The following is a 13,000-nucleotide window of genomic DNA, read 5'->3' as shown; positions in this document are numbered from 1 at the left end:
GGATTCTAAATAAAACGGAAAACAAACTATGTAAAGGGCAGTCCTTTTTTTTTAAGCACTCAGTTGAGATTTCAAATAGCAGTACTTTTCACTTCAGATAGAGGATTCAACGTTATTTATTTTTCTTCTTTTGTTTAAGTAAAGCCAGATGTTCAGCAGGTGTGAATCGGAGGCTTTCAAAGGTGGTGAGGACAAATGACCATTTTGGTTCAGATCGCTAAAATGATCAAAGAACACTTAAATTTAAGCATCGAGAATGCAAAAATGATAAAAAAAAAAACATAATAAAGTGCCCTTATGAGAAAACATTGTAAAAATGGCAACATTGAAAAGTAGTCAGGTTCTACAACAGACTATTGGGTCTGTAGCTTCTCATCGAAAGTTTTTTTCTCACAACAAATTTTCATAAAGCAAAATGATTCCTAGAGCTAGAGTGCTGAGTTCTATTCAATGAGTAGTGTCTCTGACTAGAACAACTTGTCATGGCACATGTGTTTCATTTCATTCATGCTGCCTGTCAGTCATTGTGGAAGCTGGTTTTGTGCATGTGACCTACGAGGAACGACAGTTTGGGGCTGAAAAAGATGGTACATTTTTGCCGAAGACATTCCATTTTCCAAACCACCGACTGTATGTAGGAGTACTAAGGGCCTCCCGGGATGAGTTCCATCAGCAAAGAAAACCATTGTGGGACATTCAGAAGATCTGGGTCCTTAGTAAATGAAATGTAAACACGTAAGTTTATTTGTGACACCAACACTTTTAAGGTTGGAAGACACCGGAAGACACAAATGGTTGCTGCAATACACAAAAGTTTATTTTTGATTTTTTTTTCTTTTCTGAAGGCAAAATATAATAGAACTGAACATCAATGAATTTTGTACAACAAAAACAGCTTTTAATATGGAACAGACAGTCCATGAATGATTTAAAATCTCGGAATGGCTTCCCTTTTTCAAAGTCATGCTTTCTTGCGGTCCACGAGGAGTTGGCACAAAGAGACAGTGGCAGCCTGCTGGGTGAGCTGAGGGGAAGGACGGGTGGGCTTCCCTAGATCCGCGTCAGCTGGTGCCACAGGCTGGATGGGAGGATGCTTTCCACTTTCTCCATGACAAAGTTTAAGGGGGCAAACAAAGTGCTGAGGAACTGCAAAGAAACCAGAAAGGCAGAGAGTCAAGAGAGATCTCGTTCAAGGCTATAAAATGAACCTCTCCAACCTACACTTGCATCTTCAGTCTCGGTATCATGTAAGTCTCAAAGGCTACAATTTTATATTTATGTTTATGGGAAACATAGTTGATGACCACACCTGAGTTCCAGCCCCCATCCCCAGCTCTGATAGGTAAGGAGGAGAAGTGTCTGCTGCTGCCCCCTTCACTCCTGACAGCAGACCCACAGTCCCCAGTCCTTCCAATTCGTCTTCAGGATCTGCGCTGCCCCTACAGGTGCCATTAAAAGGGACTGACAGTTGGGTGACAAGTAGGCTGAGGAGTTAAAAGATGGTGACAACTTAGATCACCTGCCTGCCTAGCTGGGTACAGAACCCACTTTAAGTGGACAAGGCAATTTCAAAAAGGCAAGTTTGATACATGGCTGTAAATTTCTTTGGGATCCTATTGTCTCCGAAACACCTCTGTAGCCCATGCTCATTTCTGAACTACCAGCTTAGTGGAGTGCATCATGGACGCCTGGGGGAGGGCAGCAAACTGGCCAGTCCATGGATGACATGTCCTTGTTGAAGAAGTGCTGTCTGAGGAGATGTTTGGGAGCTCTCTCATTTGGTTTCTAAACTCCTTTCTGCTTTTCATGGAGAGAATAATGCTCATTAACAGTGCCTTTTAAGAAAGCCAAGTGCCTTGCCTGAGACTCATTTAACATAACCTCAAATTTGTTCTGATTATGTTCTTGTGAAGAATCAGCTTCATTCTGCAAACCATTCAGCATCTGGCAGAAGAGGTCCCCTAACAGAGCCCCATATGAGACAGAGGTGTCTGGGTGGTTTCCATGCTCTCCATCTGTTTAGAACCAAGGTATTATCTCGTTAGGGTTCAATACCTGGTTCTTACACTGTGGTGTTCTTTGTCCTAATCCCTTATCCTCAGCAGAGCACAGTCTACACCACCAAGGGTAGTATGTAAATACACATGCAGAGGGGGAACATGGTTCTGAGGTCAAAGTAGTAGTATATTTAATGAAGTAAAACAGGCTCCTCCATTGGCCATATGTTCTATGATTTCAGGTCTTCAATAAGGGGTATGGCAGGCAAGTTTCCAAAATTCACTTGACCTCAGAATCTTTCCTTTTCTCTAGTTGTTTTTAAGAAGCAGTAGAATACTACCTGGGAAGGTCTGTGACACGTTATAGCTGGACCATTAAGTGTGACATTAGAGTGAGGAAACTCAAGAGAGTGTAAGATTTGGAGTCTTTCCCCATGCTGTGTCTTTTACATCAATTATATGTATTTACTCAGTAAGGCACCTAAGTGCTGGATGAAATATAAGGGAGTCTGGGAACAAACTCCCATTATCAGGGAGCTCAAAGCCTAGGGTCAGGGGGAGGGATAGGTGGCCACAGAGATCTTTACACAACAAAGTAATAGTACCAGATAGACCATCATAGAATGGAAGATGGAAGATAAAAGCATCAAGAGGATTCAGAAAAGGGAGAGAATCCATTCGGACTGAAAGAATCAGGAAAAACTTAAAATGGAGCAACTGAAATAGACCACAAAGGATGGCTGGGATGTCAGAGATGCAGATGGGGCAAGGATGGCAAGGAGAGAAATACAAGCAGGTGATCCCTCCAGGTTCAATGAGCAGCTGGAACAGAAATGGGAAAGTAACTGGTATGCTCAGAAGAGGATAAATAATTCAGCTTAGCTCAATAGTGCAGAGTTTAAAAGTGACCAGAAGAACCTGGGGAGGGCCTTGAATGCCACCTTGGGTTTGGAGTTAAGAAATAGGCAGTCATGTTAGCACTTGAGCAAATGTGGATGGCTCTTTCATCAAGTGGGTCTTAGATATATGGCAATTTCTGGTAACCTTCTGAAACTGTCCTTTGTTACATGCACAGAACCATGTGGGATGCTCTCCCTGTGGCCCAGGAATGAGTAATTACTACCCAAGCTGCTGATGACAGAGTTTGTAAAATCCTAGTAATGAGAAGATTGTTTGTTTATTAAAATCCTAGTTTTGAGATTTTGTTTGTTTGTAATCTGAGACCACTAAGGCTCCATAAAACACAGCATCTGCCTATAATCCTAGTTCCATAAAGAGGAGCCAGGTGCTGACGTAGTCTGGATAAACCAGAGATGCTGACAGGGGTTGTTAGTTGGGGCTCACCAAACAAGTGATATTGCTGGTGAAGTTATCATCTCCTAAAGACTTGACCTAAAAAAGATTTAGAACCACCGAAGTTGTGATGGAGTGGGTAAGGAACTACTGAATACTAGCATGAGCTACTGTGGTTAGATGAAAGGCATCGCTCATGGCCTGTATTCTGGGCAATTTCACGCACTAAATGTGGGACACCAAGGAGCCTCAGCTTGGGTAGCAGAGCAAATGAAGAGGTCGTTACAAAGTTGCTTCAAAATAAGGCCTGTTTGTTTGCTTTGTTTTGGGCACTGACCTGACTTGCATAAAAAGAACAAAAGTGGGGCCTCTGGAAATCAAGAGGGGAATCTCCCACCCTGTTTGATGTCTTTAACTGCCCCTCTTCTCACACTGCACAGTAAGACACAGTGGGCCCTGACTCCTTGAACTTCACCTGCACTTCTCAATAAGGTTCCGCCAGAGAAATGAAGTCCTACCACCTCCAGTTTATGTGATGATTTACTGCTCTCCCTCATATCTAGAGTGGTCTGTTCTTGGGAGAATTGAGAAAAGAATCCCCAGAACCTTTTCATAAAGATCCTAATTCTCTCGCAGCACCCAAGTGGGGATGTGCACCTTTTATTACTAAGCTACCTCCCTCCTCAGCACCCCTCCCTGCATCCTCTTCCCCATCCCTCTCCCACAGGGAAGAAGCATACAAGGTAATGAGACGTCTGAAGCTGATAAGCCCTCTCATTCAGTAACCAGATAAAGGTTAGTGGCTTTCATCAGGAGTACAAAAAACAACTTTGGGGGAACATGCCTTGCTTTGGATGTTCATTTATACTTGTTTGCATGTTTGAAAATCAGACAACACTTTTTGGCCAGAGACTCAACCAATGCATGGAGAAACGGCAGTTTCACTTACAGACTCGGGAAATTTATGGCCTGAAAAGTTTAGTCTGAATGAGCAACACCAGGCACCCCTGGAACAGCTCGTCTATCTCAACATCCAAAACTTCTGTCCAGAGGGCAGAGGTACATGGTCCAAAACGCACTGTGATTCAATCAGTGTCTTATGGTGAGAAAAGGCAACTGAACTAATAAAAAAGAGAGAGTGACACTTCAATCGCCTGATCCTCCTTTTCCCAAAACGCCATTATTTAGAAGAAGGTCATGGCTCCCAACATGCTTCGTTAACATTCAAAATGCCTCTGCTTATCTGAATAAGTTCCAGGTGCCCTATGCAATCAGACAATTGACATTTCACTGTAATCAATATCAGACTTCAAAGAGGTCAAGGCCTATAAGTGAAGATGAGAGTCAGAAGTCAGGGGGCTCAGTCTCAGTGAAGGAGAGAGATCAGAGGAGGAAAGACAGAGCCCTTCAAAGCAGACAGGGTCAAAATGCTGACCTTCCCACATTCTATGAGGGGCTGGGTTTGGAACGATAACTTATTTATATGAGCAACCTTATCTTAGTAACCAAACATTCTAGGAAGAGTTAGTCTTAAGTCATTGAGGTAGATTAGATTAGGGGGGAAAGCCAGTTGAAGCCGTTCGTTTTACTATTTTCCAGTGGCTCCCACTTTGCTGTGGGCTTCTTTACTGGCTGCATATCAACATATAAACACACTGGAGAGTTCCCAAGCTGCATGTAGCCTGGGGGGTGCCAGTGCAATCTCTCTGCATCTACTAAAAGTCATTATCCCAGGGATATTATCTCAGGCGAGGGCTGAGAAAGTCATTTTCACAAGCTGCAAATGGTTGTGGGAAGCCTATAGGGCGACTGCGATAACGTGCAGGGGGCTTCATGAGAGGCCTGCAGCAGTGAGGAGGGTGAAAACATGGGGGAAGACTCTGGGGACAAGGTCGGGGGAGAGGGACGGTGCCTGTCTCCTTCAGGCCATCCATCTTCCTTCCCCACAAAGTCTCTCTAAACATTTTGGAAACTGTTAAACCTTCAGGAAGGGCAAGATGAATGTGATCTTCCAGGCAGAGGTTTAAAAGCAAATTTATCTAAACTATATTTGGTTATTATGAGTAGCTGACCAAACTACTGCACCTCGGTAGAGTATAAAATAGGAGGACCATAAGGCAAAATGATATTTTATTCAGTCATCTGATCTAGACTCAAAACCAGAGCTTTGGAAACACTAAATGATCCATAATGGACACATCACTGATATTCTGGAGCCAGTAGAGCCTTTGCTAGGGACACTTAGTTGTATTCTATTTACTATCCTCCACTCCCCCAGACCCTTCCCTGGTTAATGCAGTTTCAGGCCATTAGTCATTTCATTCAATATGGTGGTCTCGGCCCTGGCTGCACACCTGAATCGCCTGGGAAGCATCTGAAAACTTAAGATGCCCGTGCTGCACCCCAGGCCAGTGAAGTCAGGAGGCAGGCATTAGTCACTTGTAAGCTCCCTAGGTGATTCCAAGGTACAGCCAGGGCGAAACATCTGTCACCTTCGAAAGCTTTCCCCCCAGTGGCACTGGCACAGCACCACGTACTTGTGAGTGGCTGCTCAGATGTTCAGCTTGCTAGAGACCAGTGTTCCTAGAAGCAGGTATGGTGCTCAACACCTCACTCAGAACCTGCTGGAATCCTTGTTAAAAACACAGATTTCTGGGTGCTAGCACTCAATATTCTGAGTTTCTGGTGGTGGGGCCAAGTGAATTTTTTTCACAGTAGAGGGTGAAAATCTCTATTCTGATCCAAAATCCCACCAACTGCTATTTGTTTACTGAAAAATACTGGGACAATGACATATTTTTACAAAAATGCTCTAAAAAATGTTTAAGAGAGGAACATAAAAAGAGGAAATATAATTGTCTACTATTGTAAATATATTCCTATTTTAAATTTTGCTAAGTTAAACTCTAGTCTATTCAGAATTTTGGCAACTATTTTTACTCAGAGGCTGGCTTGGGAGTATAATAATGAATAGTGGAGGTCCATAAACTAGGGAACATCCAACATGGGGCGTTCTGGGTTTAAAAATCATGTTATATACAGAAGACTTAAGGAAATTTGAGATGTTTTACCAAGAGTCAGAGGTCAGAGGTCGCCACGAATGTATTAGCTGTCATAAGAATTTGCAAGAAGGAGACTTGTTGAGTATAGTTTTGGAGGGTAGATAGGAACAACAGGTGGATATTAGAGGAAGGCATATTTTATATAAAGAAGACTTCTGAGTGATCCAACAATGAAATGGGCTTTGATGTTAAGTAGGCAAGTTCCCCATCACTGAGAGCATTCAAGAAGAGTCTAAATGACCTCCATCCCATTACTCTTGAAGGCAGTTTAAGGTCCCTTTCAACTCTAAGAGTCCATGATTATAATTACAAAAGAAGAGGAGAAATGCTAAACTGTATCTGATTTTTACAGTGATTCTTTCTGCAGAAACCACTACCATTTATTTATTTAATAATCATTTATTGAAAACCTACTACGTGCAAGGCACTGTGCAAAGCTTTGGGGATACAGAGATGAGGAAGACACAGTCCTGCTCTCAAGGAGCTCACATTCTAAAAGGGGGACGGACAAGTTTTTAACAATTATAGTACAATAAGTGTGATAATATAGGTATTCATAGAATACTGTGGGATCACGGAGGAAAGACCTCTAACTCAGCTTGGGAGAAACTTAGAAAGAAAGCTGAGTGTAAAAGAGTGAAGAGGAGTTAGTAGAGTGGACAAGCCAAGGTGGTGATGGGGAAGGGCATTCCATGCAGAGCAAAAGGCACGTGCAAAGGCACTGAGGTGTACAAGAGCCTGTGCATCTGGGAGTGGTGAGTCACTATGGTCTAAGAGCAGTGTCTATGCAAGAGGTGGGAGAGATGAGGCCGAAGAGGCAAGCAAGGCATGACTGTAAAGGACCTTGCATGCCTTGCTAAAGATCTGGGACTTTATTCTGAAGTTGGTGGGAAACCTTTGGAGAAATTCAAGCAGGGAAGTGACATGCTCAGACTTGCAATTTAGAAAGATCATTCTTGTGTCAGTACGAGAGAAGGACTGGCAGGGGATGGAACTGGAAGCAAGGAGACCAGTTAAGACTCTGGCAGAGGAGTCCAAGCAAGAAATAACAAGACCTAAACTGAGAGAGATGCTATGGGGAAAGAAGGGACTAAGTAGGGATGAATTACATTTACTGAACGCCTAGTAGCATTGGAGGTTAGATCCGACAGACTGGGAGCTGAGACAGGTAGGGTGTGGAGAGTGAGAGAGGAGCCTGGGAGGGCTGCTGCGCTTCTGGCTTGAGTAACTGGGTGGACGGCAGAGGCAATGGGAGAGGTCAGGAATACAGGAGGAGGGGTGGTTTTGGTGGTGGGGGAAGAGGGTGATGAGTTCAGTTTTGGAAATGTTGAGATTGAGGTGCCGGTGGAATTTCCAGTTCATCTTCAACACACATGAAAATGCTCTTGCAATTCCAGTCCCTGAACTCTGCCGAGCAGAAAATGTCAATCATCTGGAAAGGGATTAAATCACCCAGCCAAGTTAGAAATCATCCTTTCTGACTCCACTCGCCTTGAAATCAGAATGGAGTTCCAGGAAAAACCATTGATACTCTTTTCCTTATTCCTTCTGTTTGAAACCCATCTGTGGCAAAATCCTTACACTTATCCTCACTGCATGTGAAGGTTAAAATGGTTGGTTTTCGGGAAGCCTTGGTGGCTCTGGTTAAACAGCCGGCTTTGGCTCAGGTCACGATCTCACAGTTTGTGAGTTCGAGCCCCGCGGCGGGCTCTGTGCTGACAGCTCAGAACCTGGAGTCTGCTTCAGATTCTGTCTCCCTCTCTCTCTGCCCCTCCCCCGCTTGCACTCTCTCTCTCTCTCTCTCTCTCTCTCTCAAAAATAAACGTTAAAAAAATGGTTGGTTTTCAACAAGGAAACAATGGCTCTTGATTGTCAATGCAGATGGCTTTTCTTATTATTAAAGCTCCTCTCCACAGTCCTACTTAAAGACTCTTACTGGATTTCCATATTCTAAATGTCGCGTCCGTATATTTCTTAATACAAGTTCTTAATATACTTTTTAATTACGAGCCCTTCACACGTTCTCAGCTCATTCCCCCAACAAGCCAACAGTTTGTACCCATTAAAATATTTATTGAAATCATCTTTGAAAATGTAAATCTCATGTTTATTGAAGGAAAGCCTCACAATATCTAAAGATTAGAAATAATGTCATTCAACTTATGTAAAACTGAGTAATTTCCCATACATTTTCTCATTTACTAGGATTCCCTTAATTATTTATTTAATCCTTTTAGGCTTCATGCTTTTTTTGAAATCTGGTAATTTTTTTGTGAAATGAGGCAAGGCATGCATTTACAAACAACCTACACTTTTCTCATTTGACCCTCAACCTTTTGATTCTACTGATGAAGATGAAAATTAAACAGTGAGCAAACGATCAATACAGGTATATCCATTTCTACACAACACTCCTTCATGTCTCTTCTCCTTCCCTTGGCTTCCCTTGGCTTCCCATGTCCCTTCCCTCAGGCCCCCCTCTTGGCAAATACTCACAGCTTTTGCAAAGACCCCCATGAGTTCCGGGAACTGATGTGTCAAGAGGGCCAGCATGGCTGTGAAGGAACACAATCCGGCAGTGAAGAGGATAAAGAAGGGAAGCTCCTTCTTTGGGTAAACTGAGACTTCATGGAAAGCTGTGGAGAAATGCAAACGGAAACATGAGTGCCATAGTGAAATGCATCCTCAGGGAATTTCTGTACGTGGGACTGACTCTTCAGAGCTGTGGCTGAAGCCTCTTGGAAATGAAAAGGGCAGGGTACTTGAATGAACCAGAGCCAACATCTGAGCCAGCCTCTGGCTTGCCTATCTGCTTCTCCCAAGTCCATGTTCAACCTTGAGCGCTCTACTTGGGAGGCATGATAGGGCTAATTTGAGGATGTTACGTATTTTGGGGCAGGAACAGTAACACACTCTACGCCTAATACATAGTATTACTTTCTCAAAAGGAAACACAAATAAAACAAAACCTTATTCACATTATAAAATACATGTTCATTGGACAAAACCCGGAAAACCCAAAACTAAGTCTACTGGGAAAAAAAAAAAATCTTCTCTCTAGATTTTGACCTTCCTGTAATATTTTAGTCATTATAATGAGGCGATATTAGTTTATCTTGTATTTTTTCCTGGCACACTCTAAGTCTGTCGGTGGAGGGAGCCACCCTGATAGACATTCAGCAAGGACCTCACATGGCGGCCAATTCAATCTGCAAAGGTTGGAAATCAAGGCTGCAGGGGTCATCCGGCACAATTGTAGGAGAACCGTAATGATAAATACACTTCCAACAATCACCAAAAAAAAAAAAAACCCAAACCAAAACAAAACAAAAACAAAAACAAAAAAACAACCAAACAACCAAAAAACAAAAACAAAACAAAACAAAACAAACTGGTGCTCTTTAGAGCCCCTTCCTTAACTTCAAAGTTTCAAATGTTGGGTTTGGGAAAACCAAAGAACAGGTGGTGCCAATGCCAAGGGAACGGACCCCCTGCTTTCTGCTCACCGTGTGGCTGTGAGCAGCCTGGGCGCTGGGGGTGCCCTCCAGGGGAGATAAGGCTGGCCTGTGCAGAGAGAGGGGCCCCAGCTGCAGGCGCCCTGGCTGAGGGGGCTGTAAAACTGCCTGTGAGCAGTACTGCCACTGGAACCGAGAGGGTCCAAGTGCTCCACGTTCTTTAGGAAATCCAAGATCTGAAGGCCTTTCTGCGACTGTTCAGCTCTCATTACTTACAGCCCTAAACTATAACCCGCTTGGCCTGAAAGTGAGGGTGGAGACAGCAGGGAGGGACAGAGCACAAAGAAGTGTGTACACCTGAATCCGGGCCGTCTACCTGCTGGGATTCGAAAGAAGGTACAAGCATGCTTGGGGCCTAATGCCCAACAAGGGTACTTTTAAAGTGCAAAACGTGGGTAGCATTTAAAACAATCGGCCCTCTTTGTATCCACACCATCCTTGCTGTCAACACCCAACCCCCGAAAGATTTTGAGGGGAGATCAGATTTTGGGCGACTACATTCAGTTCAAGAAATGAGAGTCATAACTTTCTATTTCAGGTTCATAAAGATTACTCCTATGAAGTTTCTTTTAAGAGCTATAATCTCATTCTAATAGTGAATCTAGTCCCATGGAAACTTAATTGGATTCAAAGAAAACATTTTAAAACTGTGCTTTTCAGAAAACTGCCATTCTTACTAGAAATGGAAATTTTAACAAGGGTCTCCCTGAAGGAGAGTCCAAAGGTAAAGTGTGGGCACACATAACAGAAATTTCTGAAATAGAATCTAATGTAGTGTGAGGCATTTTCACAATAAAACTCGGGCAAGGAGCAATGCGTCACTGAACTTTCCCGGCTCCATAAGGAACAAACATGACATTGCCTCGGGCCAGCAAGGAAACAGGTAAGCCACCTCTCGCTGCTTCAGTCTAAGACAGCAATTCGTTTTGCACCCAGACCCCACCATGTTGGGGATTTATGATAGGCTCAATAACATTGGCATTGCACAATTTATTATTGGAGCACCTAGGGCTCCAAACTTACACTACTCCCTTGGGCTCTGAGATAGGCTATAACTGGGGTGGGTCAAAGAGAGGCGGTGGTAGGAGAGAGGACAAGGGAGAGAGAATAGCCAAAATTTGGAGCTTATTATCTGAGGGAGGAAAATATGTCCTAAGTCAGGGCCACACGAAGAGCCTGGACAGGATCCCCGAATACAGTATGATTTGATAATAGCTATTTAGCAGGACTTGTCAAAACAATGTCGTATTACAGTAAACCAAATCATTCTTCCCACGGGCGGTGTGGACCAAGAGACTGCCAGCTTGTAAGGTTCTCGAGGGCAGGGTTCCCCCTCTTCTTGCTGCATACAGTGCTGAGGCTGCACGTGTGCTGTGCACATGTCATGCCAACCCACTACGTGCATCCACAAGCTGCTCATGGGAAATCCCTCTGGCCAAGAGCATTGCATCACCACAGACAGCACGCCCGCCCTGCCCCACGACTCTGCCTCTGGCAATGATGCCAGGGTCCTGGCACTGCCCTCTCATCCGTGACTCATGTGCAGCACCCTCTGAAGTCAGTGCTTCCTCTTCAAACTCCACTCTGTGCAGACTGCATTTGACCAGCTGGGCCACGCAAGGGGGAACCACGCACAGTGGACCAGCCCGTGCACATCAGCCTGGAACTAGGGGTCTCTGTGCTCAGGCCAACTGGTACATGATAGCTCTTCATTTAAATTTAAGTCCTTGGAGGTCTTTCCCTTTGATGAATCTGGAGGGACTTGGAGGAGCAGGATGCCAAACCCACACACATAACTCATTTTAATGCATATGCTATCCAGTAAGGACAGGGCTTGGGAGAAGAGTAATAAAAGACAAGGAACACTGTAAACATTTATCATTCCCACCTCTTCCCATCCCCACATTCGTGCACACCACCCTCACTGGCTGAGGAGAGGAATACAGAAGTGAGACTTACATGGAAGCAGCTCTCGATCTGCTGTTTCTGTACAGATTGGGTAAGGATAAAACAGATGTCCCTTTTCCAAGGGATAAGGGATCATCCGAAAAGCTGAAAATGAGAGACAATATGTTAGAGGTTCAATATTTGTCTCATAACTTCTCGATTTCAAAAAGGGCTTTCAAGCATTTTTATAATGGTAAACAGTTCTACAAGTAACTCCCAGAAAGGATGCAAGCGTTACCCAAACTCTGAGTTATATGCCAGATAAGCTGTCAGAGATGCATTATGATGTATGACTCACACATTTATCTCACACTATATATTCTGGGCAAACCTCACAAAACTGGGTGGGGATAGGGTGCAGGGGAGTAGGGAAGCCATCAGCTCAATGCCCAGGATTTCCTCATCTACAAAGTATTATTAAAATGTCACAAGCACTAATTCAATATAGCTCAACTGATGGTAATAACACAAACCTGGATTGAAATGCTTCCCCAGGAAGCAAATGTGGATTGACTAGCTGAAGCTTGTTATAGATGTACAAATATGAAAGGCATTCTACCATGTCTATTTAAAAAACATGTCTAGGTGGATGAGAATTCCAACCAAGATGGACAAAAGTGCAAACCTAAAATTGCATGACTTGGGAGGTATTTCTAAACTTTAAATGAAACTTTTCAATCTTCAATACCATGTGGGGGGAAAAATGGATCTGGAGAGATTGATTATCTGTGTTTTGATGATGTCAGGCCACCTAAATTCTGCTCTTGTGGCTTCAGATAACATGAGGTCTCACACTGAATTATGGCTTTCCAATCAATCCATCCCTTTCCATTATCACGTGTGTTACTCTCCCTGTTACGATGTCATCAGCATGTTAGTCTCACTGTTGCTATGAACTTAGTGCTCACAGAGTAATTTTTCTTCAACAGATGTCCTTTAACTACAGCATGCTGTACATGTAAAGTATAAAAACGACACCCTACATTGGCAAGGTCACATAACAATCCTTGCTTTCATGTGTATCAAAGAGGAGTAGGTAGGGGCAACACAACAATCTTTTTAGTCTTAAATGCTGCATTTCAAGGAATCGTAGCTATATCCTCAGCTGTGTAATTACCTCCACCTTCTCAAAATGCCATCAATGTACGTATTTATCTTTTGCATACTTATTTCAAATGGGAATCAG

The 13,000-nt window shown here is 43.5% G+C and overlaps 1 protein-coding gene across 5 annotated transcripts in view; it reads right to left on the bottom strand.

Annotated features, from left to right (window-relative positions):
• Positions 1–795: 795 nt before the first annotated feature.
• The window catches only part of ST7 (suppression of tumorigenicity 7), a 251,253-nt gene continuing 239,048 nt past the window's right edge, over positions 796–13,000 (bottom strand). For 3 of the 5 annotated variants that reach the window (XM_045495395.1, XM_045495397.1, XM_045495399.1), the window contains 3 exons: positions 11,827–11,919; positions 8,849–8,988; positions 6,736–7,784 (listed from right to left, as the gene is read on the bottom strand). In XM_045495395.1, coding sequence (XP_045351351.1) covers positions 7,665–7,784; positions 8,849–8,988; positions 11,827–11,919 — 353 coding nt within the window. In that variant the 3' untranslated portion in view covers positions 6,736–7,664. Of the gene's footprint in view, positions 1,147–6,735; positions 7,785–8,848; positions 8,989–11,826; positions 11,920–13,000 lie in introns of those variants that run through there. The other 2 variants (XM_045495396.1, XM_045495398.1) reach the window with 1 other exon arrangement.

Source organism: Leopardus geoffroyi, chromosome A2, assembly GCF_018350155.1.
Source record: "Leopardus geoffroyi isolate Oge1 chromosome A2, O.geoffroyi_Oge1_pat1.0, whole genome shotgun sequence".
Taxonomy (NCBI): Eukaryota; Metazoa; Chordata; class Mammalia; order Carnivora; family Felidae; genus Leopardus; species Leopardus geoffroyi.
The sequence above is the reverse complement of the archived record's forward strand: the minus strand, read 5'-3'. Positions and strand labels throughout refer to the sequence as shown.